The following is a 26,051-nucleotide window of genomic DNA, read 5'->3' as shown; positions in this document are numbered from 1 at the left end:
TGGAGCAATGAAATCCTTTTTTCTCCTCTGTCCACAAGTATGCGATCAATTTCACGATTTTCATATGTTCCCACGATTGAGTTCACCTTTCTTGTATTTCATAAGCATGATAACCTGATTCATCAGCACAGAAGATCATGGATGAATATTTTCCACACACATATTGAACAAAATGATTTTTCCAAGTGATTATGTTTTGTTCCGATATTTTTATTCTTTTTTCGTCTCTCACGCTTGAAGAGACGACCATCAATTCCTCGCTATGCCTTTTTATGAATGAAGAATGAAAATTATGAGAAGGCGATTGATGACAAACTTTTGCAACAACGGCTCTAAGCGTTTTCGGTGTGATTTGCATTCTTTTATCTCTCAAATTTTTCAGTATTTCCATGACTCGTTTTTCTTGCTTTCGAGACATCAACATGTTCTTTTTCTCAATAACCTTTTTCCTCATATATCCTGTTCGAATCTGGAAGACAGGGCTCGGTGTGCAGTTGAGTGCCTTTGCAATTCGGACGTTTGAAGGCATTTTAACTTTTCTCATTTTGCAAGCGTCGAAGAAGGAACGAATTAATGAAACTTTTGTTTTTGAAGTGTTTCAAGATAAGACGGATGAAATGAAGTGCATGTCTATTTTTGGAATAAATCCTGTTAAAACTGTTTCAAACGAAGATGTTCTAAAAGTTGAAATAACGAAAGGCATTTCCAATAAAAAGATAGACAAATTGTTTCAACTGAAACAACCATTATAATTTAAGAATTATTGTTACCAACATTTAACAATTAACATGAATAGTGAGTGACTGTACTTATAAAAAATATGCAAAAGTTGGATAAACGGAGGTTTAATATTTATCAATGATCTTGAATCATCTCTTGTTCTCAATTTCATTGTTTTATGGTTGCTAAGTGCATTGCTTATGATGCAGGAATTAGAAACTTTAAATTGTATTTGCTGATAAAGAGATAGCTTTTGAAATTCATGCATGACACAAAAAAATATTTCTGGAAGATGACTTTACAAATTAAATCCAATACATTTTCAAAACAGTAAATGCGAATTCCAGAATTGTGAAGCAAATAATCGCGGAGGAGGGCTTTATCTTGATAATTTTCAGGTTTCAGGAGCTGATCGCATTGGAACAGAAAGTGGAGGAGGAGAGAGTGCATGTGTGTTTGGCTGCAGTTTCACTTCATGTTCATTGCCCAACAACGGAGGTGGAGGCATGTTTTGTAAAACTGTTCCTGCCACACAATTCAAAATAAGGAGCAATAAATTTATCTCATGTTCAGCATTAAGAGAGGGAGGAGGGTTGTGTCTTTATCCAAATCGAACAACATCACCTGATAATACACTACTGCTTCTTCTTATTTTTTCATAAATGCAGTTGCAGGGATGCAACTTATCCTCGTGGGCATGATGAAGAATATGTCGATATATACAATCTGTATTCAGAGTCAGGAAATCCATTTCATGAATGTTACACCACAAACACAGATGACCAGAGAGTATGTTATGGATATAATTATTCGAATGCAGGTGCCTGTAAATATGATCAGACATCAAAAAAGGATTGACTGAAAGACAAGACGATTTATGTTTCGGTGAATGGAAATGATAATTTTGAGTTGCGTGGAGCAAATACAACAATTCCATACAAAACCGTAATGAAGGCGTTTGAGATGTGTGAGGTGCAGATTAGCTTGGCAATCACGCTGATGGAAGGGAATCAACAAAGCGAGACAATAACAAATAACATTTGAGAAGAAAATAACTAACAGGGGAAATGGTTAACATGCATGATTTCAGTTTGTTATGTGAAAATTTCGTCAAACTAGAGATGCTCTGATCTTTTCGATTGAAAAGTGTGCTTGCATGATATCTTTCTTTATGTTTGTTGAAACAGCTTCTAATATTGGTGAAAACCGAAAAAAAAAAGCAATAAATTATTGTGATTTTAATAAGCAATATATCCAACTCAACTGTGGTACAATTTAGAAAAGTTGATTGCACGCTTCAGTGAAAAGAATTTCAAAGTTTATGCATTTATGCTCAGTTTTAGAGCAAATTGTGATACGAATATATGAAAAATATTGAGAAATCACTTTTAATTAGATCAAAAAACGAAGAATTTATTTGGAAAGACAATGATTGAAGTATGCCTTAAGTGATATTTCAACTTCAAAATAACTAATTCTTCCAAAATAGCAAGATGCCTTGTAAAGATGTGAAGTGGGTAGATAGAGAAGGTTATGTGAGAAATTGAAAATTAAAAGCCTTTTCAATATCTTCACTCATTGGATAAAAAAATGTCTTTTCTCCAGAAAAGCTTCTTAAAGCCTAGGAAACTACTGTACCTGTGGAATTGAAAAACAGCAATCTGTTTCAGTCTTTTGAGAAGATATACACCAAAAATTATTCAAAGTCGAAAAACTTTCAACCAAAGTCGAAAAACTTTCAAACGAAATCGAAAATTATTATTCAAAGTCAGAAAACTTTCATTCAAAGTCGAAAACTTTCATTCAAAGTCGAAAAATTTCATTCAAAGTCGAAAAAGTTTCAAACGAAATCGAAAAACTTTCAACCGAAATCGAAAAACTTTCAAGCAAAGTCGAAAGTTCGAAATTTTTCAAAATTTCAAAGAGTTGACAAAAATTAATAAAAGTCAAAAAACATTGTGATTGTTAAAAAATCGATGATATTTGTTGTTTTTATGATTTTTCATCTTTTTTCCGATGTTTTTCTTTGCCTTCTTTTGTCCAATTACAAAAATTTTAAATTATGAGAGATATAATGATATATTTTTATAATATTTCGATTGAAATGCATTGCTTTTCAAAAGATTAGAAAAAAATTTTTATTCTTATATTTTCACAATTTATGAAGAATGATGAACTCAAAATTTGATTTCATAATTCGAGTTTTTCATATCAAAATATTCATTTAATATGGAAGGAAACAAATGTTGAATAAATTTTGTCTCGAGCTTATTAAAGAGTTTATTTTGATTCTTAATCCTCATATTTTGCAGAAATCAACAACACACACATTGCTGATAATATTCACAAAAACAAAAGAACAAAGATCCACTTCAATTGAATTTTCAATATTAATCGTTCATTTTTTTGTCTTGGTTTCGATTTCGGTTGAAAGTTTTTCGATTTCGTTTGAAACTTTTTCGACTTTGAATGAAATTTTTCGACTTTGATTGAAACTTTTTCGACTTTGAATGAAAGTTTTCGACTTTGAATGAAAGTTTTCTGACTTTGAATAATAATTTTCGATTTCGTTTGAAAGTTTTTCGACTTTGAATAATTTTTGGTGTATAAAATTTCGAAACAAAACGATTAATAATAGATTGTGAATGGGATATGGATCTTTTGATCAAAATGTATGCTCAATTATCTGGGTTTATATGAATTTTCATTTCGTTTTTCGAATTTCAATTTGAAATACGCATTTTCAACATATCTGGTGCGAAAATTAGTTGAACGAAAACACATGCTTATCAAATTGAAGACTTTGTCATCAAAAATTTATCAGATTGAAATTGATGAAAGTGCAAGTGTTTTTGATCTCAAACATGAAATAGAAATCAAACATGGATTCGCAGCTCAAAGTCAAAATCTTGTTTTTGCTGGAAAAGTTTTGCAAGATGGAAAAACACTAAAAGAATGCAATGTTGTTTGAAATCTCCTTTTCTGAAGATGATAACTTTGATTTTGACTAAAATTTTTGATAAATATAACATATTTCAGATTGACAATAGTGTCATTGTCTTTTATGTAAAGCGAGTTTGCTCCTTTTAATTTCAAAAATCGTGGTAATTGAATTTTTTGAACTAAATAATTCTAAATATACTTAATTACAGACTGCAGCACCACCAGCGAGCAATGCAACACAAAATACTTCACAGCCAATATCTTCCTCAAAGCCTCCTTCGAATGACACACTGCCTTCTCAACCATCTTCTCAACCTTCATCCCAACCAGCTTCGCAACCCACTTCTCAACCAGCCTCTCAACCAGCCTCTCAACCAGCCTCTCAGCCAACTTCTCAGCCAACTTCTCAACCATCTTCGCAGCCTGAAACATCTTTGCAACAATCACAACAGCAAAACTCTTCTTCTGCTAAAAGGAATCTTGCATCTTTTTTCGGCACATCAACCACAACAAGTACAAATCCTACTCCTCCTACAGAACCTGAACAACCAAAGCCGACTACAGGAGCCGGCGATTCTCAACCAGCGCCTGCCCAAGGAGGCGATGCAAATTCAGCTCAGCTGGAAGAGCTGATTGCAATGGGGTTTGATCCACATGAAGCTGGGAGAGCATTGCGTGCTGCATTTGGTGATGTGAATGGAGCTGTTGAGTACTTGATGAACGGGATACCGGATGACATGGCACTGCTGAGTGGAGTGGACGGAGTTCCTGCAGATGGCCCTGCTCCAAGAGGAAGGAGGGCGAGCATTGATGCCGCGATGAGCATTGAACTTTCAGACGGAGATGATTTTTCTGAGAGTTCATCTGTATCGATGGATGCAGACGATGTAGAAGGAAATGATGCAGCTCTTCATGACATATATAGAGAAATGGAAGCGAGAAGCGACGATCTGAATGCGATGAGAGAGCGCTATCAGTCGCAAGCAACCGAAGGACAAAGCCAGGAAAATCCATCTGTCAGCCAATTGCTCAGCAGGGTCCGTGGGCTTCAGCAGGAAACAAGGCGGCTTCAAAGCCTTGCTAACGAGGCAGCCACAAGACGTACAGCTCAGGTTCAGTCTGCAGCTGAACAGCACCCGATGCTCGACCAGCTTCGCACACATCCGCAGCTGATGCAGCTCAGGCAGATGCTGACGACAGCACCCACTTCTCTTCCGCAGATTGTCACGCTTCTTTCTGGGACCAACCCAGAACTTGCACAGGAAATCACGCAATATCCCCGCGAGTTTATATGCATCATCACGGGATATTCTGGTACAACGGCAGATGGGACGCTTGAGCGGGTGAACCAGATGGTGGAGATGATCAACCAGACAGCTGGGCATCCGACAGCTCAGCCTGTGAGCGGCACAGCCCCTCAGTCCGCAGCAGAGCATCATCAGGATGCAGAGGCACCAGCACAGCCTCCACAAAGACAGAATATGCTTCCGTATATGCCTCCACAATTTCGTGGACAAATGGCACCTTCTGTTCAAACAACTCTTCCATCTTCTCCAATAAGAGCTTCAGCATTGGCTGATGATGCAGCAATTGGACAAGACCTGACAGACGAAGACAGAGCAAAAATTGAGCAAATAGTGGAAATGACCGGCTCAGCTTCAGCTACAGCTACAGAGGCATACATTGCATGTGGGAAAAACATGGAAAGCGCTATCAATTTTTTGTTTGATAATTAGCTGTAAACTTTACAAGAACAAATTATAAATAAATTTTAAATTCAGAGATTATATTTTTTTATTTTTTGTCAATAGAATTTGATTTATAAATATTGAAAATGAAGTGTTTGTGGTAATAAATAGAAAGATTCTCACAAAACATTTGACTGTTTGTCGATGAAATATCGAAACGGAAGTTCTTTTTTGTTTTCAAATGAACAAATCATTCAATTTTGCATTCTCTCAAAAGAAAAAACTTTATGAATAAGTTTTTGAAAGAAAAAAAAAAGAAGAAAGACACATAAAAACAAAATTGAAAATAACAAAATAAATAAATAAAACACTCAATCTTCCAAAATTATAGTTCTTTAATCGTTGCATTATAAACTCAAGAAATAAAAGATAACACATATTTTACACATTCACTAAAAAGTCTGTGATTTGTCCAGAAAAGTCTCTTCCATAATCACTTATAAACGGAAAATATCCATAAAATGTGACGATTACATCTTCGTAATCTTCTTCTTCAAGCATCTCAAATATTTCTCTTTTTATTTCAATTGCTTTTGATTTTTCATCGGAAATGTTTTTTATTTTCCTCATGCACTTCGAAAGAGTATGAAAGAATTGTAAGCAATAGCATAAACCAGAAAATTTCAAAGTTGATTTGATGATTTCATCCAATACGAAATTTCCCACTCCGCATCTCCATAACTCACTTACACCTACTGTTCCATTTGTAAGCATTGCTCTAAATAGATCCAACCAATTTATGCTAATTTCATCACAATCATCTTTTGCTGCTTTGTTAATCCTCAAAATACACGAAATCACTCTTGTTTGCTGTTTTCCACGAAATTCACCTCTATAAAAATACGAATAAATCAAACTAAACCACCTTCTAATTGTCCATATGACTTTCATTTCATTTTCATCCTTGTCCTTTTTCTTCCAATTCATATTTTTTGATAACTCGTCCAATTCTTTCGTTGCTTCTTCAATAAAATGCAGAGAGTTCATTAAATCATTAATTAATTTTCTTGAGCTGTAAAATCTGTCTTTAAGAAACTTCCAAGCGGATTGATAAGCAAGATGCGTAAGATTGCGATGATTCTGATGATATTGGATAATCTCTTTGATTTTATCCACGAAAAGACTATTTCTCACTTCCTAAAAAAAGAGAACAAAAAAACCAACAATATCAAAACGGAATGCAAACTCCTCATACACGATATCCAGCATTGCTCAAAGCCAGTAAAGCCATTTCCACTTCTTTTTGAGCTTCCTCGTTTTCCTCTTTCTTCAATGCAATTTTCAAAAGGCAAGGAATGCAAATCAATAATAGTTCTTTTGATAATCCGTTGGTAAGAAAAAGATAGCATTCACTTAGATCAACAAGAAGATTTACGTTCTTTTCTTCTTTTTTCTTATCTTCGTCAAAAATCATCCTCTCAATTCTTAAGCTCAACGAAGAAAAGACATAACTGTTATTCCAATTTGTTTTCAATATTTTGCAATATCCCATTTGCTTCAACAATAAACACATATTTTCAATTGATATTTTCTTTTCTTCAATCATTTGATCTATTTTGTTGAATGTCTCTTCTGTGAAAACTAAATCCAAGTCTTTTTCATTCATTTTGCTTGTCATTTTGCTCAATTCATTGATTTTTGCTATTTGGCCAGTAATCACACTTCTTTTCAATTCATCAAGCAATTCTTCAAAATGGAATGAATTTATTTTTTTTTGAAATAAAGAGTTTTTGCTGAAAAAATACCGAAATGCTTTTCACTTATTGACTCTATTGACTCACTACCAATCATTCAATCAGATCTATAATGGTGTATAATATATAAATTATTTTTTTATTAAAAAATTTTTTGGATAAATGGCTTTCTACGTTTTCGAACGAAAATAACATTTGGATTGCTTTGACAAGAGCAGATATTTGTAATTCTTTATTTTTTGATGAAACTCAACTATTCAAACAACTTCATCTTTAAGCTCATAATCACTTTGGAAAATAATAATATACCAATCCAACATGTGATTAATAAATTTATATATATTTTTTATTTTTTATTTTTTTATCACAATTTTGTGTTTACAATGACATTTTTAATTGATTATCATTTTCCTTTGTGAATTCAAAAAACAATTTTCGTTCAATTATATCTATTCAAATTTTTTCATTTTTAAATCACTAACAATAAAAATAATCACAGAAAAGACCTTTTTTATTTAATTGAATTTCATTGATCGTTAGTACCATTAAATAATTAGAAAATTATTATTCACCTTTTTAATCCATGCAGCAAGCTATAATATCAAATTCTTTTATTGAATTTTATACAAAAGTTAATGGATTAGCAGCTAATTATGTTCTAACTTGCTTTAAAGGGAAAATTTGCGTTATTGACAGCAATTTATTAAATATGCATATTAACAAATATAAACGCGAATATTGTTATTGGAAATTAATTCCTGTTAAAAAGGATGTTGCTGAAACGGAATATACGCAATTTCATTATGGAGATTTGGTGTATATTCAAAGCTATATGGACAATTTATATTTATCTGCAAATTCACGAACTTACGAAAAACGTTCAGGTGAGCTTCTTCCATTCGTTACAGTAAATAACAATGAGAACTCTGAAGATCTCATTTGGGCTATAAAGCCATTTTCAAAATCAATGGGAATGAAAGCTTTGAATTCAGATAACTTATGCATTGGTGATGGAATTTTATTATTTCATCAAAAAACAGGACTTGAATTAAATCTTGGTTATTTTTCTAAGTTTTCAAATAAAATTGGAATTGCAAACAGCTCAATGGAACATTTTCAAGCGTTTGTTTCTCATCCTCCTCAAAAATGGAAACTTGAAGTCGCTCCCCCATCAAATTCTTTGGGGAAAATACCATTATCTGCCTCTTTGATTTCCCCATATGTGTTGAATAATTCAACATTCAGATTAAATTCCAGACAAGAAGGATCCTCACACTTGCCAATTTGCTTTTCTCGTAATATTGTAAAAAATTCGCAATCAATTCGCAAAATGAACAAACAGCATAAATTATTCATCAACAATTCATTCATGAACAACACTCAACATTCACCATATTTGACATTTATGGTCGATTCCCATAATGATTTTGCAGATACCAACATGTTTAGCTCAGCTGTTGGTGTGAGTGGATCAACAAATATTATTCAGCCAAGCGCAACATTCACAGATGTTGCTGACTTGGAGGATACATTTGAAATTGAAGTTGTTGCAAAGGAGAATCTCGATGCTACTCAGAAAGATCCGTTTAAAGATTACACTTTGTGTGACTGTGAATCAGCATTTCTTTGTTCAGGCAAGAGAAATGAAAAATTTTCAAAACATCCCACTGGCATAGTGTCTTACCCCAATGATTCCCATTTTGCAAGTTCAACCTCTCCATTTGTATGCAATGGAGACATTGTTCGGTTGCGGCACAAGTTAAGCAAGCGTTATCTTTGTTGTTCTGATATAGACATTCAGAACAGAACGCTGGCAGAGACATTCTGCGGTCTCTGCTCAAAAAACGGGAAAGGCAAACGTTCAAAACGAAGCAGTTTTGTTGAGGTTTCTGCGGAGAAAGGATCACAAGGAGGAAAAGAGCAAAAAATAAGGCTGGAGGAGTTCTTGAAAAAGACACATTTTTCTGTCGATTTCAAAGAGGAAGAAAAAGCTACGGACGAAGGTGACAAAACTACCATGCTTCGTCTTGCAATTCCAAATGTTCGCTACAGATTCCAATCTCCTTTGCTTCATCTGTCGCTTTCTGAGACTGTGGTTTCTGCTTTGTCTCTACCAACACGATCTATTGAGACACTTTCCGCTGACTTGAACAGCGAAAAGGATGAGACAAACTCAAACGAAAGCAGCAGAGGCCATCCAAAAGAAACACTTTATTTCAACACACTTTTTCGTGTTGTCCTTCCTCATCCCTTTGAGCAAGGAGCACCCGTTCCGCACACAGCAACTCTCTCTTTTGTGCACATCGCTTCTTCTGCATTACTTTCTGTCTCGTCTCTGAAAACTCCATTTTCACATGAATTTTACACACAGCATCAGCCTCCTGCACATTCCAAGCGCAATCTTTCGGCGCTTTCTGTGTGGCGCGGCAGCGAAGACGGCTTTGAGACGAATGTTTCTGTTCAGAACGAGTCGAACATGCGCCGAAAGCTGAAGATGGCTGGCTCTTCGGCCATCCTCTCTGCGTTTGGCAAGCGGAAAGAGAACGCTATTGGTAACAAAGCAAGTTTACTAGGTTTGTCAAAAAGACCGTTCATTCATCTTCCCAAAGAAGAAGAAGAAGAAGAGCAAGATGATGATGAAGAGGAAATCATTTCACTGATGCGATGTGTTGAAGTTGGCGGAGAAAAATGTTTGGCTCTGTCTCCTCCTGACTTGTCGCTGTTTCTGCGCCATTTCGTGCAGAATGTGGAATTGGCGACAGAAAAGGGATTGAAGGACGCTCAAAAGGAAGAAGAGGAAGAGGAAGAGGAAGAGGAAGAAAATGGATTATCGAAGCATCACAATTTACACGAAAAGAATAAACCAAATAATTTGCGTGTTCCATCTTTACAAGAACCTCCCAGCCGACAAAAAGCAATGCAGCTGTCTTCTTTGCATCCTCCACCTCCGATTCAGCCAGGCGACTTGTGTCTTCTGAATCAGAATTATTCCTCTGATTATTTTTCCTCTTCGTCTCCAGCTTCGAAGGAGCATGACTCGATCAAAACTGCTCTGGAAAGCGCTTCTGTTTATTTCACATCGTCTTCGCTGACAACCAGTTATCTTTCTCTTTTGTATGAGTCACAGGATGAAGTGGCGGGGATTGCACAGTTCTGCAACTTGTGCAAAACGGATGAGGAAAATAATGTGCTGCTTGAGAATTTGAAGAAAGACAAGAGAAAAATGGGGAAAGATGCAACAAACGAGGATGATTCGGATGATTGTGATGAATCTGATATGAGTCTTCCACTATACTTTTCAGAAGGACAAAACGACTTGTTTGATTCAATGCAGCACGACAAAGAAATGAGTGAAGAAGAACTCACAAAGAAGCAATTCCAGCTGATGAATGACAAAACCCTCACTTTGCCTTCTTCTCTGTCTGATCCGCTTTGCCTCGATGAAAACATCCCATCTTTCACACAGCCTCAGCCGAATCTGCTCAGCCCTCTCCTCCAGATACCATCCTACAGGTCTCTTTTGGCTGCATCTAATGCTCTTCTCAGCTTCACTGACACTTCTGTGTCTTATTCACAGACTGCATCGTCGTCTTCGTCGTCTTCTTTTGCTAATCAGAGTTTTAAGAGCATCTCTGCAACTGCTTTGAATAGCATCATAGCTGACTGCATTGAAAAAGTCAATGAAAGAGAGGAAAAACACGAAATCAGCGTAAATGAGTGGCTGAAGAAGGAAAGCCAAAAGAAAGATGAAGACAGCTTACAGGCTTCTTCAGCATCATCATCATCATCATCATCATCTTCTTCTTCTTCTTCTTCTTCAGTTCTCTCTTTGCCATTTCCCAAAATGTATTCGGAATTAATATTTTCTCATTGTTTTTCAGCCACATCATCCTCTTCTCCTCCTTCTTTCCAAATTCCTCTCGCAGACATCACTTCTCCATCTTCTTCCTCATTTCACCAAATTCCTCTTCATTCTTCTTCTTCCTCTTCTTCTTCCTCCTCCTCTTCCTCTTTCTGCTTTTCCCACCGTTTCCTGAGCATTCCCTTTGCCATCATACAAAAAGTGCTTCTGTCGCAGCAGCTCCATTCGCATATCCTTTCTTCCATCGCTCGCCTTTCCTATGTTCTGAGGTGGTTGGATGCGTCGCTCTCTTCTTTGTCTCATTCTTACCAGAATATTGTCGACACACAGGCAAAGTCGATCAAACAGGCACAGACAACAAAGCTCAAACAATCTGTTTTTTCTGCATCTCAATCATCATCATCATCATCATCATCGTCATCATCAACATCTTCTTCTTCTTCTTCTTCTCAGTCTTCTCAGCAACATTTATCCATTTCTGCTATTCCTGCTGTTATTTCTCAGTCTCCTTCTCTTGTTGTCCTCCTCTTCCTTTCGCTCATCCAACTTATTCGCCTTTTGACCCGTCTTGTTTTTGCTTCTTCTTCTGCTGCTTTTGATGTCCTTCCTTTTTCTTCCTTGCTTTGGAGTGTGTCTGAACTGTCTTCCAACATCAAAGCCAGCCTCATTCACTCAATTGAATCACTTCCTCTGCCTTCAACTACCACCGCTACTTCTTCTTCTTCTCTTCCTTCTTCCCCTCTTAATCCAACCAAAGATGCTCTCATTTTAACTCTCCGGAATTATCTTCTTCCTCTTTTGAAATCTCTCCCTTCTGTTCAAAACTCCGTCTGTGACTTGTTCATTTCACTTTTCTCCTCTTTGCCTCCATCGCTGAAGTCTTCGCTTCCTCCAGGGCTGATTAAAGAGTTAGTCATCGCCACTGAAAATGCTGTGAAGGAAGACTGCATTCAACTGTCGAAGATGGCAGAAGAAGCAGCAAAGAGGAAAGTGCCTGTCCCGCCTTCGCCACAAGAAGACAAGGATGTTCTTGGAACAACCCCAATTTCAAGTAAAATGGCAATTTCAGCAAGTTCTTCATCATCTTCTCTTTTCAAAAGAGCGAAGCAGACTTCAATGAGGGCGAAAACTGACGACAATCAGAACATCTTTCGAGAAAGCCACTTCTCCACTGAGCATTCGAGGAAGATGCTGGCTGTGCTGAGCGTGCTGTGCACAACCAAACAGGTCAGCCACAACCCATTCGCATTTTCAGCCATCGATTATTTCGTGCCAACTCCTTCTGTTGACTCAAAAATGCAAATACAACACGTTAACACTGAATTCTTGCCTCGCTCTTCTTCTCATTCTGCTTCCAGTTATTCGATGAATGCTTCAACCGAAGCATCTTCTGCTTTGAATTCCCTATCATCTTCATCAATTGCACGCATCCCGCCTCACATGTGCCTTGCTCCCATCGCCTTCAACGACTTCGACAGCATGCACCATCTTCTTCAATGTGCTCCTCTTGTTCCTTCTCTTCCTTCTTCTTCTTCTGCTTCATCTCTGCTGGACTCAGCTGGCAGCAGCAGTAGCGGAAGAGGAGATGTTTATTTACATCCACATCCGTCTTTGAGCTTGATGACACTGAAGAAAGATGGCTCTGTCAAGTTACTTTCGCCTCTGATTGCTCCTCTTTCGCTGTTTGCTCATCATCTCAAAGAAGAAGAAGAAGAGGAAAAGAAAACAGCAGAGCAGAAGAAGATCGAAGAGGGGATCAAAAGAGAATGCGCTGAAAGAGAAAGAGAAAAGAAGAATGAAAGAAACAGCAGCAAATCATCTTCAATGAGCTCAAAACATTCAATTCATTCTTCTTCCTCTGATGATGTTCTTGCACATCCAATAGACATCATATTCAGCATTCTTATTGAATCTCCTTCGCTTCTCCAACATCTTTGCCCTTCGTCTTCGTCTTCAAATTCATCTTCTTCCTCTTCCTCTGCCTCTTCTTATTCTTCAAACAAGCAAAATAGCTTCATCCTTGTTCTTAATGCTGACCTATCTAAGCTTCCCCAGTCAACTTCCTCACAACAAAATTTAACTTCTTCTTCTTCTTTTTCTTCTTCACTCTCTTCATCAGGCACTCATCCCATCCCATCTTCCCAAATGATCCCCTTCATGACGCTTCATCTCTCTCTCCTTTCTTTCTTCATCACACTCTCCCACACACAACGCCCTTTCATCTTGTCTTCGCTGCGTTCGCTTTTCCCTCTCTCTGTTCTCGAGCGTCTTGTCTGCTTTGAAAGCACATTCGATTCTGCTGTCCCTGTCTCTGTGAAGACACAGCTGATCGCGCTGACTCGGCTGCTCTACTTCGAAGACGGCTCATTTGGCGAAGAGCAGAAAGCAGACAGCAACAAAAACGGAGGCAAACAAAAGGAAAGTCAAAGAAGTTTGCGCTCAACTTCTTCGATGTTCAGCTCGTCATCTTCTGCACTTCCTGTTCCGCCGCCTGTTTTGGATGCCATTGCACCAAAAGAGCAGGAATTCTTCCGCGCAAACAGATGGAGAGAGATGATTAGAAAGAAAGAGGAAGGCGAAGGCAGAATTATGCGACATCATCTGGTTTACAACCGCAATGCTGTGTCTGATTCACCTGTTGCTTCATCTCCAGATTTGTTCTCCACTCCACTTTCATTTCAAAAGCTGATATCAAATTCTTCTTCTTCTTCTTCTTCTTCAAACACTTCACCAAGCCACTTTCAATTTGCCCATCTTTCCAGCTATTGCCCTTCAACCTCACTTCCAAAGCCAGCCCACACAGCGCCCTCTTCATTTGCCATCACTCTTTTCAATTCACTTGTCATTCTCTGCGACTCCACCACATTCGGCCCGTCTGAAGATGGTAAATCAGCCGTCTCGCAGCTCGTGAAAAGAGAGAAAAAGAATAAGACAGGAAATGGAAGCAGCAACGACGAGGAAGAAGTTGAAATAATTGCGCCATCGCTTTCTGTAGAGCAGTTGCAATACATTTCTGTAGCTGTGTCTTTGATTGCTCATCTCCTCCGGACAAGACAATGTGCCCTTTCGATTCTTCCTCAGAAGCTGCTTCGGCGCTGTTTGAACTCGCTGAAGCGGTTCTGCGCGGAGGAAGGAAGGAAGGAGGCAGAAGAAGAGGAGATAAAAGAGAGGATTGTGGAGAGGAAGAAGATGAAGATGCTGGAGAGAGAGAAGAATGTGGATGGAAATGATCCAGCAATGAATGCAAATGATGATGACAACGACGATGACAACGATGAAGAAGATAATTGGGGTTTAAATACACAAGGAAAAGGCTATTCAAAAAGCAACAAAACTTTCATTGATGAAAGAAGGCTGTGGGAAGTTGATGAAGGTGGGTGCTATTTTGCCATTGAAGCAGAAAACGAAGGAGAGAACAAGCAACCATCTCAAATACAGAAATACAAAGGCAGCTCATTGAATTCTCCTGCTATTCCTCTGTCAGCCTCTGCAGTGTCTGCAATACTTCCCTTGCCAACACTACGCGATGAACAATCTGTGCAACTCTCACATTTCTATTCATCTTCATTGCCACCTCTTTTGCCATTGAATCTTCACAACACAATCTCATCATCATCATCATCATCATCACTCCCCTTGTCAAATCTGACACGCTCTTCCTTTTTGTACAAGCAGACGCTTCTGCACACACAGCAGTTCATTCTGCAGCTGCTGCGTGTTGTTGATGAAAGCATTCAGTCTGAATGCGTTGATGCTTCCTTCGACTTCTTTGTTGAGTCATTTAACGAGATTGGTACAGCTGCTTTGTCTCCAGCGCAGACTCCGTCTTCCACACTGGTGGCTTCCTCACCTTCCTCCTCATTCACTCAAACACTGACTTCTTCATTCACCCATCTCATTGAATCAAACACACCCACTTCATTTTTCTGTGGTTTGTTGAAAGCAACAAACTCTGTTTTCACTCAGGATACACATCCTTTCCTCTACACTCAGTTCGCTCTTCTCCTTTCGCGTGAGAACACTTCCTTTTACCGACTGTGGAATGCGCTTAAGAATGCTGAGATTTATACAGACGAAAACGTGAAACCAAAAAGATCCAACACAATTGCAAAAGAAGTTGAATCAGAGACTGGAGTTGGGTCTTCTTCGGCTCCAACAACATTTTCTTACGTGAATGCGATGAGCACTTTATTGCGATGGACAGCAGAAGCGATGTGTGCTGTACTGAATGAATGGGCAATTCTTCAACGCAAGGGAAATTATCTTAATGTTATATATCAGTTGTCAATGGATTATCTGAGGCACAAAGTTGCATCAAATTCGTTGATTCAATCAGCTAATTCAAAAGAAAAACATTCAAAATCAGCTGAGCTTCTAATCGAGATGAAAATGAAAGAAAAGAGATTGCTTGATTCAGGCCGTCTTGTTGTGTGCATAAGCGATGTTTATTGTTTGCTTGTTAATTTGCTCCATCTCCTATTTGACCAGCCTTTGCCAACAAAAGGACAGCAATCAGCTTCTTCTTCTTCTTCTTCAGCTTCAAAAAATGCTTCATCAAAAGTCGATCCTGAACTTGAATTTCCATTCATTCGCTCAACAAACTCCCTCAAATTGCGAACTCTTAACCCATTTGAAGTTGGAAGTGCTCTCCAAAATCAAATTACTGCTTCCATTGCAACCTCTTCTTCTTTTTCTTTTGCTTCTTCCTCGTCTTTGTCATCTTATGCGCTTGAAACACTTTCCTCGTCTGCCTCCCGTTCCTCTAGCATGTCTGTCTGTGTCAACAAACAGCATTCTTTGTCTGAGCTTGAAGCAGCACAGCTCAGCTCTTATGCTGTGCATCCGCTGTCCCAAAGGCTGTTCTTTTCGATGGACGGAGCATCAATCATATCGTCCGTACTCCGCTTTTGCATTCCAGCTGAGTTACTTCCACTTGTGTATGCGTTTGATATCATCCAAAACTCAAAGAACTCTTTATCTTTTCAGTCTGCTGATGTTAACAACGCATCAGAACTCAGGACAAAACAGCAGGTTGATAAGGCATTTTCGACTGCAAGGAAGTTGATACTATATCGGGAGAAAGAAAAACTGAATAGTTCAAATTCGGCAGGAGAAAGCTATTCATTGACAATGCAATCAACATCTTCCTCAGCATCAGCAAATTCTCAATCCTCTTCGAAATGGACAAGAGACCACACGAATCCTGTGCAATCGCTCCTTCAGATGTGCATCACAGTGCTTCTTGCTGCTTCTTCTCCTCCACAACAATCTGATTGCTCTGATCTTATTGCTTTGTTTCCATTGCTTCTTATCCTCATCTTCAGCGACGAGAAGATTAAAGGTCTTTCCTTGTTGATTGAAAGAGCAATTAACAGCATGAAGAGGAAAGAGAAACAGCAAAGAGAAGAAGCAGACGAAGACGAAGACAAAGAGGAAGAAGATGCGACTAATGAAAACAAAAACGCTGAAGATTCAACATTGGACAATCAATCAGGATCAACTTCTCATGGGAATAGCAGCTCCAACAACGGGAAAATGAGTCCAACTGATGCAAAGGGGAATACTGTGGTTGAATTTTGCTGTTATCTTCTTCAATTTGCGTTTGAAATACAAGTTGAGAAAGAGACGCAGGGTATTGACACACAAAATTGTTCTGTGACAAATGCACATAAAAGCGAATCTTCAGAACATCCAATTCTTTTGATAACAAATGTCCTCTCTTCAATTGCATTTGATGGAACTGCTGTTTCGCCTTCTTCACAGGCAATCATTCTTTCGTTTCTTAAAACAAAAGAAGGAAACAAAATTATTAATGCTGCGATTAATGCAGCAGAAGTGCAATCAATAACATCAAAGAAACTGAAACCTCGTTCTTTGGATGATGGCACAAGCAGAATTAACAATGGAAAAGAGAGCAACTTCAGTTTATCTTCCTTTGTAGGTTCTAAAGACTCTTCTTCTACCTCTTCTCTTTTGTATTCAACTGCTCGCACAGAGTCAGGCTCTTTCAGAAATTACCATTCTGCATCTTCTTTCCTGTGTTCGCTTCCTTTCCATCTCGCCATTCTCTCTCTCTTATCGTCTGTATGTGCAGGAGGATTCAGCAGACAGGCTCAGCAATTCTGTCGGATGTGCTTTCCGCTTTCTTTGGTGGCAGACATTTTGAAAGACGAAAAGAGAAACAAAGTGTTAGTGAAGATTGGAGAGATGGTTGGGGAATGCTTGAATAAGAGAAAAGGATCAGCAAAAGGTGATGATGATGCACAAGATAATAAAGAGGGAATGAAGAAGCAGACGAAAGTTGAACAATCTTTTCCTATTACTGGAAAGAAAACAAAAAGAAGCATTTCCAAACAAAACAATAAAAGCGAGCCTTCTGATAAGGATGAGAGAGCTGACAGTGATACGAACGAACTTAAGAACGAAGATGATGACGATATGGAGGAGGAAGAGGATGAAGATGATGATTTGAGCGTAACTGAAAGGATTATCAAGAGAACAAAAGTGCTATCAGCCTATTTTTCATTCTTAACACACGCATATCTGACACCATATGTCAGCGTCAGAACAACCTCTGTTGTTGCGAAAACAGTTCATTCAGGTTCGTCCGTCTCTTCTTCGCCTAACCCTTTTCATTCGTATTCACACTCTCTTTCAAGTGAAAGTTTATCTGCCTCGTCATCAGAAGTGTCATTGCCTACGCTTTCCACAGGCAACTCACCTTTTGGCACACTTCGTTTGCGACATGTCAAAAAGAAGTCATTTGTGCCCATCGATTTCGTTCCTGTCATTTCCAAGTCGTCTCCTTTCCCTGTGAGGGTTTTCCTTCCACCTTCTCCATATGCCTCGGTGATCACTTTGGAGGCAGACGAAATTGTGCTTCTTGAAGATTTTCTTGATAGCATTGTTCCAGTTATGTCTTTCCTCACAGCTTTGGATATCAAACATAGCGGAATAGAAGCATACTTTGTGCAGATGATGGACAGAGCAAATATAAAAGAAGCTGAATCATCTCCACTTTCCATCTCTCATACGGCAGACAATGCTCCGCAAGCACCAGTTCCTCCTCCTCCCCTCTGTTCCTCTCAAGGTGATTCCTTCAACATTGGCGCATTGGTTTCTGATGCTCTCGAAAGCAATCGCGAACTGGTCTTTTCTGTTCATTCGCTGTGTTCTTCTCTTTTATCATCTCTGTCTCTTTTCATTGAGACGTTCTTTAACACAACACTTGTGACTTTTATTGTGGAAAAGTACTCATTCTCGCAGATGCTTCATGGCTCTGAGCTTCTCCGAAGATACACAAAGAAGAAGTTTGAAGGTGAAAGTGAAGAGAAGAAGAAAAGCGAAGAAGATGAAGAAAATTCTTCTCTTTTGCAAAATGGATCAACTTCAACAGAAGATTCATTATTGCCTTCTTCTTCTTCTTCTTCTCCTCTTTCTGTGATTTCTCCATTTTCATCAAGCACTCTTGATTTGTCACGAACTCCGTTTCAGATTTCTGAGGCACTTCAAAAGAATATCTGTATTCTTCTCACCGATTCCACAAATACACTTCTGGGAATTTATTCCAGTTTGCAGACTTCTTTAGCTTACACTCACAGCCCACTGCTTTGGAGAAGAGAGGCAGCCAAGCACTATTATTCTGCTGCAATTCCAATGATGATCAATTTGCCTTTGAGCAAAAATTCTGCATCGTCAACTTCAATTGCTGGCTCTCCATCTACTGCTCATATCAGACAAAATTCAAGCAATACTCCATCTTTAGCTGCCACACCTTCAGAAAATTCGAACACGATTTCAAATTCACCTTCCCACAAAAGATTACTATCTGCACCATTTCTTTCAACAAGCAAGCAGCAGAATTCCACACCAGTAAGCACACCTTCTTCGTTCGTAGAATCTGACGATACTCCAACACCAAAACTTTCCCCGATGTTATTTTCCCAAGGATCATATCCAAATATCATCAACTTGTCAATCTTCTTTGGCTCATCATCACCGCTAACAGCACCGATCAGTGGAGAATTGTATCAATACTGCGATAAATTGTACAAGCAAATGACTGAGCTTGCATCTCTTTTGTGCTTTAACCAAAAGCAAGGCAATGCAGGACATTTTGGTACCCTAAGTCGTTCACAGACACTAATAATGAATGCTTCGAAAAAAGACCTGAAAACAGGAAATGGAAATTCAAAAAGTGTTGGGAATATTTTCTCTCCATTGACGTTAAGCAATCTTGCAACTGGCTCTGATGCTTTGGTTCTTCAACGATGGAATCTATTTTGTACGCTATTTCATTCCATGTTTGCTTATAAAATGAGTTTCCAGTCGATTTGCTTCTTCTCCTCGCTTGTGGAGATGACTCAGAAGAATCCGCAAGCGTTTGCAAGAGTTACATCACTTCTTCAGCAATCATTCTATTCTCTGCTTCCGACACATTCTCAGTCAATTGCTGTGGCTGCTGAGATTTTGGATGCCGAACGTAAAGACAGAAGCGAATGGGAAGCGACTTTGAAAGGAGTTATTTTGGACTTCTTCTTCTTTTTTATTCAGACTGCAAAAAGAAAAAAACAAAAGAAAGGAAAGAATTGGATTGTCAGCACGGAGGAGTATCTTGTTCGCTCGCTTCTGTCACTTATTGAAGAAGAGGATGACTCAATGCTGCAAGTCTGCAAAACAGAAACTTCAACTTTTCCTGGAGATTATTCTGGATCATCTTCAGCCTCGTCGTCATCATCATCTTCTTCTTTTCTTTTATCTTCGTCTTATTCCGCTTCTTCTTCGGTGACATTTTCTCATTCATCTCCCTTTGATGCATCCTCTCTTCAAATGTCTGTTTTCCTTGGTTCTTTAACAGATGTAATAAACAAGCAGCTGTTTGCATTTCGTTGTGGTATGTGCGACAATGCAATCTCATCATTGCTCTCAAATAATGAGCTGGCATCTTCATTCAATTATTCATCTGCTGCTGCAGATTCACTGGAGGCAAGCACTTTGTCTGAAGAGAATACTTTGCGCTCACTTCGTGTTTTGTTGTTCTTGCTGGTTGGAGGAAATGAAACAGTTCGAAACAGACTTATTGACATATTGTGCAACAAAAAAGATAGCAATTCTGAACCAGAAACTTCTTCTCTTTCTTCGTCGCTTTCGACAACAAATAAGAATGAGATTTCTTTTGGAAAGTGTATTGAAGCAATCATCCAAAACGAAACAATCTCTGTTCGTGCATCACCTTGGTGGAATAATATGGAATTCTTTGCTCAGAGTTCAACTGCAAAAATTGATTCAACTTTTCCGTTGACGCAATCAGTTTCATCAAATATGCCAAGCACTTCTCCAACTCCAACTCCAACTCCATCTCATTCTCCATCCGCAAAAACTGCTATTCTTCCAACCTCATCAACTCCACCAAATCTTTTCTCCTCTCAAAAGGAGGATAATTGTGCCCACACTTTGATTCAGTCTGTGTTTGCATTAATGGGGCAACTTTGCTACGGACACAACTTCAAAGCGCAAGAAGTACTCAGAGGAAGCGGATGCGTGAACGAAGATGGAGTTGCTTTCAGAGGTGAAGGTAATATCCTTTTAGCAGTTATAGAATATGTTAACGCAATTATACCAAACTCGTTTCCTGAGGCATATTTCAGCTTATTCGATCCTGCTGTTGTGGATAATGCAACAGATAAAGCGAATGCTCCTTCATCCAATGAATCGATATCTTTGCAAACAACTTCAGATGATTCAGAATTCAGTGATTCAAAAGCAGTTGATTATGGATTATCGTTGCTCATTGAAAGCAAGCTTCCGTTGTCTTTTTCTTCATTGAATAACAATTTGGGGATGAGTGCGGATGAAATGCTCCATCACATTACACTTTCTCTTCATGCTATGGCTGCAACAATGAAAGGACCCAATGAGCAAAACCAATTGTTTTTCGTCTCCAGTGATGCTGGCTTGAAACTTATAAACTCTCTTTTCTCTCTAAAATTGAAAATAGATGAGATTGGTCTATCACTTCTCAAACATGAAAGAGAGTTGAGAATGAAATTCAATAAATCAAAAGGATTGTTCCAAAGAGCTTCAGATTACTTCACACTGCTTTCAAAAAAGGAAGGAAACCCACTTGCACCAACAGAGAGAAAATATACGCGGTCTGCCACAAGTGATCTCCTGACGTCTGCAGGAGATATTGTTGAATCAAGCAAAGCTTTGTCTCTGGCTGAGCGGAGGCTTACCAGCGCTGCTGTGTCTTTGGTTCGAGCAGTGCTTGAGGGAAGTGGAGGAGCTGTTCGTGCGGTGAAACTGTCAAGATTAACAAGAATTAGACACGGATTGATCCGAAGAGTGGCTGCATATGCAATGATTTTGCGAAGTGACATTATGGATACATTCGAAACAGATCAAGAGAAAGAGATATTCTTCAGAGAAGGTCTGAATGCATACATACTATATCGTCAGATTCTCGACAGAGATGAAGAGGAGAAAGCCAAAGTTGAGATGAAATTAGATGGCGATGATGTTGGTGAATGGGGGGTCTTGGAGAAAGTGGCCAAATTGCCAATTGGATTCGAGAGGGTTGGAAATATGAAATTGTGGGATGAAGAAGAAGAAAAATGGATTGTTACAGGAAAAAAACCCAAAAAGAGGAAAGCAAAAGTTGCCTTAAACAGCAAAGGTGATAAAATGAATACAGGGTTGAACGGAAATCAAAGTGGAAACAACATCATCGGAACACTTTCACAAGAAGACAATGATGAATTAAATGACTTTGAAGAATTGGATATAACCGATCCTCTGCTAATGTCAAATGAAATTAATTCTGATAATACAAATGATGAGGACAAAGAAGAAGATAGCATAGCCGAAGATAATTTAGAGATTTTGAGCTCTCAGCTTGAGCAAGAGGAAGCTGTTGATCTTTCTCTACATATAGTATTTGAACCAATGTTTTCAAAATGCATTACATGGGTGGAAATAGTTCGCGATGGAAACTTGCAGAAGTACTTCTTCCCAATTCCTTCTTTGTGCAACGAGCTTAGCGACGATGACAAGGAAGCTGTGATGGGAGATCTGGATCACTCGAATCTGCCAGGAAAGCTGGCTGAGTTCTCAACTCGATGCTCAGATCTGTACGAAGTTGCACAAATAAAGTCCAGAATGAAAGATTGGAAGAAGAGGCACTGGCCAAAGAGAATTGAAAAAGAGAAAGACGAGAATGAAATGTTAAAAAAGAACAATAGCAATCAGCAAAAATATGTTGTATCTTCATCTTCCTCTCAAAATACATTGAAACAGAACTCATCAATGACCAAAGAACCAGATGAAATTACAAATAATGCTGAAAGCAATAATGCTGGGCAAGTGAATTCATCACTTGCCAGAATGTTGGACCCTTCAAGTTCTTCGGAAAAAATTGCGATTCAGAAAATTCCAAAAGCAAAAATGGCTTCAAGAATGTTTAGCTACTTTCTTACTCGCTCAAAGTTCATATCGTTTATGCGGATCCTGTTTAACATTGTTGCGATTGTCCTGAACGTGATGGTGATTTTCATTCCATCAGACGCTTTGGACGGTGACAGTATATCCAACAGAACATTCTTCATTATCACTGCCATATTGGCAACTGTGCTTATTGTCACTTCGTCGTTTATACTTGTGTCCAAGTTTATGCTAAAATTCCACATTAGAGCTGAGCGATACTATTGGGAAAAGAGAAGAGAGCAAGCGGCAAAGATTTGGGAAGAGACGGGAAAGACTTTGGAGGAGTTCTTGGAAGAGCGCAAAAAGCGTAAAGAAGAGATTGCAAACATTAAACAGATGCGAAAGAAAGAAAAGAAAGAAAAGCAAAAAGCATCATCAAAAAATAACGATCCAAAAAATCAAACCAACTTTTTTATATCAGCATCTACTTCTGCAACAAAAACAGAAAAAAATGCACAAAAGAATATATCTGAAGGCAGCAATGATGAGGAAGGCACACGTAGTAAAGACGAAGAAAATTCTTTGTCTTTGAACTCGGACGATGTATTCAATTTGATCTTGAAGGAATCAGCTAAATCTCCAATCAATATTTCGTTTGCCTTTCATGCAAAATGCTACGCAATATCCATCCTTACAAACAGAGAAATTTGGACATTGGTTGCATATATTGTTTCACCCGTGTTGGGACTTGCAGTTTCTCCTGCATTTTTCCTCGTTCCTCTTTTAGATATCCTGGACCAATCGCGAATAGTCCACATGATTTTCCATTCAATCTCTCACAATGCAGCCGAACTGATATTTACTGGTCTACTGTTGGTCGTCGTTTGTTATCTCTTCGGAATTATTGGGCTGCGCTTCTTTCGTTCTTCATTGCTTCAATACAGCGATGATCCAGATGCAGGAATCGTCTGTGACGATGTGTTTCGCTGCTTCCTTGTGATGGTTGCGGGGATGATGACAGGTGGAAAATGGATGCAAGAACGATTTCTCTTTGCAGGCTGGGATGGGACAAATGATCATGCGGGATCACAGTTTGCAGACTTTGTGTACATGATGTTGTACTTTATGATATTATCAGTAATTCTTCTTGGGATCATTTCCGGTATTATTGTGGATACTTTTGATGAGCTTTCGGATGAGCGAGATAAAGCTGTACAAGAAAGAACAGAAAAGTGCTTTGCATGTGGAATGCCATCCAATCCGTTTATGTCACGTGGATATGAATTTTCCAAACACAGAGATGAAGATCACAATCCGTGGCGCTATTTTGCAGCATATATTTATGTTAACGAGACAATATTTGGAAAGAGAAGAGAAGAGAAGAGAAAAAGAAAGACAAAGGCAAAGCTGCTTAAAGCACAGAAAGAGAAATTTATGAATGAAATACAGCAGTACCAGTTTCAGTTGAACGAATACATAGAACAACAAAGAGAAAAAGGTTTTGATGTATCTTCTTTAATAGGATCAAGTGGTGACGGTAACGAGGATGATGATGAAAGTGGAATAAAAGAGAAATATCCATATGTGGCAGAACTTAAAAAATCAATTATTGCAACTAAGGAAAAGATGAATGAGTGCATAAGGCAAGGGCTAAAGAGCGAAGTGGATACTGTTAGAGAAAGGATAAATCTTGTTGGAGGAGATGAATTGTGGCTGATCGGAAAATATCTGAAAGGCGACAATACATTTTATCCAATACATAGGGCTACAGTGCTTGATGGAGAAGGAACACACCGAAGCTCAACAGGTTATGATGAAGACGAGGATGATGAGAAAAGCAAATATAGTGGCGAACATGAAGAGGAAGATGAAATGAAAGAGAAGAGTGGGGATGAAGATAGAGAGGGTAATAAAATGAGTATTAATAAACAAAAATCAAGTGGTAAAAGAACCAGAATACAAAAGTCACCTGTTGAAGGAGAATTGTTTGAAAATATATTTATGGAAGCTTTGACTTTGCAGAGGCAAGTATTGAAAATGAATAGAACTCTGCAATCTTAATGGCACCATTAAAATTTCTTGAACATCAGAATGAAAAAAGCAAGAATAAGAATCTCCTTTCTTATTTTTTTATTGTCAATTTGTATGTTTAGTTTTTTTTTTTTTTTTATTTTGCTGTGTATCTATTGTGGAGGCTGTTTATGTGAGATTTTAATTTGATTGAAGAATTCGGAACCTCTAACCGTCTGCAAATTTCAATTTTTTAATTATAAAAAATATTTTATTCTTTTGTTTAATGAATCTTTTTCGTTTTTTTAGTCGATATTTTAAGTTTTGTAGATGTTTGATTTGTTCAGAAAGAAGAAATATTGTAAATGAAGCTGTAATCATATCAGCATATCGTTTTTAATATTTTATTTTCGGTTGCATAGCTTTTCTTTTTAAAAAATAAATTCATTTCATGTTTTAATTTTTATGACAATTCTTAAAATATTGAAATTTCTTTTTCAATCTTAATTCAAATGTTGTATTCCATTGAATGAATAAAATCAATAAGATCAACTCATTTTAAAAATGCTAAATAAAAATTTGTGAGATACAAACCATAAGAAACAAATATTTTAATTGAAAAAAATAAAATAACAAAACGACAAAAACAGTTAACAAAAAATCCCCGAAAAAACACAAATCTTACTTGAAAAAAATGAATTCAATTAAGTCCACTCAAAATATAATAATTTGTAACAATGATATGAAATAAATGAAGTGAAATTCAACAATTGAAATGAGTGAAATGGTATTTTGGATGTTTACACTACAACTTTTGAAGCTCATCCAAATACAGTTTTCTCTGTGTGATTTCCCACTTGCTCTCTTTTCTTAATAATCATCACTTGTTTTTTCCTGTGCAGTAACTGCATAAAGCGTTTAGAAAGTGCTAGGCATCTCTTCCACTCGTTGGCATCGCAATCTGCAATTCCAAAAAATGCACTTTCCATCATTGCAGACAATTCGAAATAACTTTCTTCTGATAGGCTTAACAGCTCAGAAATACGTTTAAAATAGTCTGAAGGTGATTCGCTTCGCTTCCTTCTGCAAACATAACCAAAAAGCTGAATTGCATGAGCTTCAATCATATCCAGCGCTTCCTTAAATAAAGTCTTATAACGACCATAAGTCAGACCAACGGCTTTCATTCCATATTGTCCCTTATGCTCGTATGATACAACAGTCGTCCTTCCCTCAGATCGTGATTGAAGCATATACATTGGGCTATTATCAGAAATATACCAACCTGGTTGAAGATATTCTGAAGGCGGAGGCTTGCTTACTTCTTTTGTAAATGTGCTTTGAAGAAGGGAATTTGCTATATTCGCCTTCATCCATTTTGGAAGAGACGTGAGACTTCGTATAGTTGTTTGACGAGATGGGACAAGCGTTGTTCTCATTGCACCAGTCCAGAAATAATACATTTCTCTTGTTGCTGAAAGAAGAAATACAGCGAACTGACAGAAATATAAACGCTCAATCAAACAAAAATTATACCATGATAAAAATAATCGCAAATGATACAACGTAAAACAAAACGTAATCAAAGGTTTCTGCTTGCGGTTGGCTGTTAATCATTTTTGTGAATTTTGCAAAATATATAATTTTATTTTT

General features: G+C 37.9%; 4 protein-coding genes across 4 annotated transcripts; 2 read left to right on the top strand and 2 right to left on the bottom strand.

Annotated features, from left to right (window-relative positions):
• The first annotated feature begins 3,365 nt into the window (after positions 1–3,365).
• On the top strand, positions 3,366–5,561 carry MONOS_9300 (putative Ubiquitin family). The gene is made up of 4 exons (XM_067879787.1): positions 3,366–3,392; positions 3,489–3,685; positions 3,760–3,795; positions 3,873–5,561. The coding sequence occupies exons 2-4, from the start codon at positions 3,503–3,505 to the stop codon at positions 5,397–5,399; spliced, it is 1,746 nt and encodes a 581-aa protein (XP_067734864.1). The 5' UTR covers positions 3,366–3,392; positions 3,489–3,502; the 3' UTR covers positions 5,400–5,561.
• On the bottom strand, positions 5,440–7,219 carry MONOS_18546 (uncharacterized protein). Its single transcript, XM_067871575.1, has 3 exons — positions 7,157–7,219; positions 6,607–7,097; positions 5,440–6,548 (listed from the first exon to the last, which is right to left on the bottom strand). Exons 1-3 carry the CDS (start codon positions 7,200–7,202, stop codon positions 5,793–5,795), a joined length of 1,293 nt encoding a protein of 430 aa, XP_067734863.1. The 5' UTR covers positions 7,203–7,219; the 3' UTR covers positions 5,440–5,792.
• An 853-nt stretch (positions 7,220–8,072) lies between these two features.
• MONOS_9301 (putative inositol 1,4,5-trisphosphate receptor-like protein) lies at positions 8,073–24,899 on the top strand (the record flags this gene model as incomplete). The annotated part of the gene is made up of 3 exons (XM_067879788.1): positions 8,073–8,707; positions 8,813–15,395; positions 15,456–24,899. The coding sequence occupies 3 exons, from the start codon at positions 8,073–8,075 to the stop codon at positions 24,447–24,449; spliced, it is 16,212 nt and encodes a 5,403-aa protein (XP_067734862.1). The 3' UTR covers positions 24,450–24,899.
• On the bottom strand, positions 24,900–26,034 carry MONOS_9302 (uncharacterized protein). The gene is made up of 2 exons (XM_067879789.1): positions 25,935–26,034; positions 24,900–25,894 (listed from the first exon to the last, which is right to left on the bottom strand). The coding sequence occupies exons 1-2, from the start codon at positions 26,013–26,015 to the stop codon at positions 25,220–25,222; spliced, it is 756 nt and encodes a 251-aa protein (XP_067734861.1). The 5' UTR covers positions 26,016–26,034; the 3' UTR covers positions 24,900–25,219.
• Between the last annotated feature and the right edge of the window lie 17 nt (positions 26,035–26,051).

This window comes from Monocercomonoides exilis (assembly GCF_001643675.1).
Source record: "Monocercomonoides exilis strain PA203 chromosome Unknown scaffold4-2303458, whole genome shotgun sequence".
Taxonomy (NCBI): domain Eukaryota; phylum Preaxostyla; order Oxymonadida; family Polymastigidae; genus Monocercomonoides; species Monocercomonoides exilis.
This window is presented reverse-complemented; position numbering and strand designations above follow the sequence as displayed.

Coding starts and splice junctions, on each gene's coding strand:
- MONOS_18546 (XM_067871575.1), bottom strand. CDS start 7,202: ATGATTGGTAGTGAGTCAATAGAGTCAATAAGTGAAAAGCATTTCG. Junction 7,098..7,156: donor AATAAGTGAAAAGCATTTCG/GTATTTTTTCAG, acceptor TCCATTTTGAAG/AATTGCTTGATGAATTGAAA. Junction 6,549..6,606: donor TGAGCAATGCTGGATATCGT/GTATGAGGAGTT, acceptor CTCTTTTTTTAG/GAAGTGAGAAATAGTCTTTT.
- MONOS_9300 (XM_067879787.1), top strand. CDS start 3,503: ATGCTTATCAAATTGAAGACTTTGTCATCAAAAATTTATCAGATTGAA. Junction 3,686..3,759: donor CACTAAAAGAATGCAATGTT/GTTTGAAATCTC, acceptor AACATATTTCAG/ATTGACAATAGTGTCATTGT. Junction 3,796..3,872: donor TTGTCTTTTATGTAAAGCGA/GTTTGCTCCTTT, acceptor ACTTAATTACAG/ACTGCAGCACCACCAGCGAG.
- MONOS_9302 (XM_067879789.1), bottom strand. CDS start 26,015: ATGATTAACAGCCAACCGCAAGCAGAAACCTTTGATTACGTTTTGTTT. Junction 25,895..25,934: donor TTGCGATTATTTTTATCATG/GTATAATTTTTG, acceptor TATTTCTGTCAG/TTCGCTGTATTTCTTCTTTC.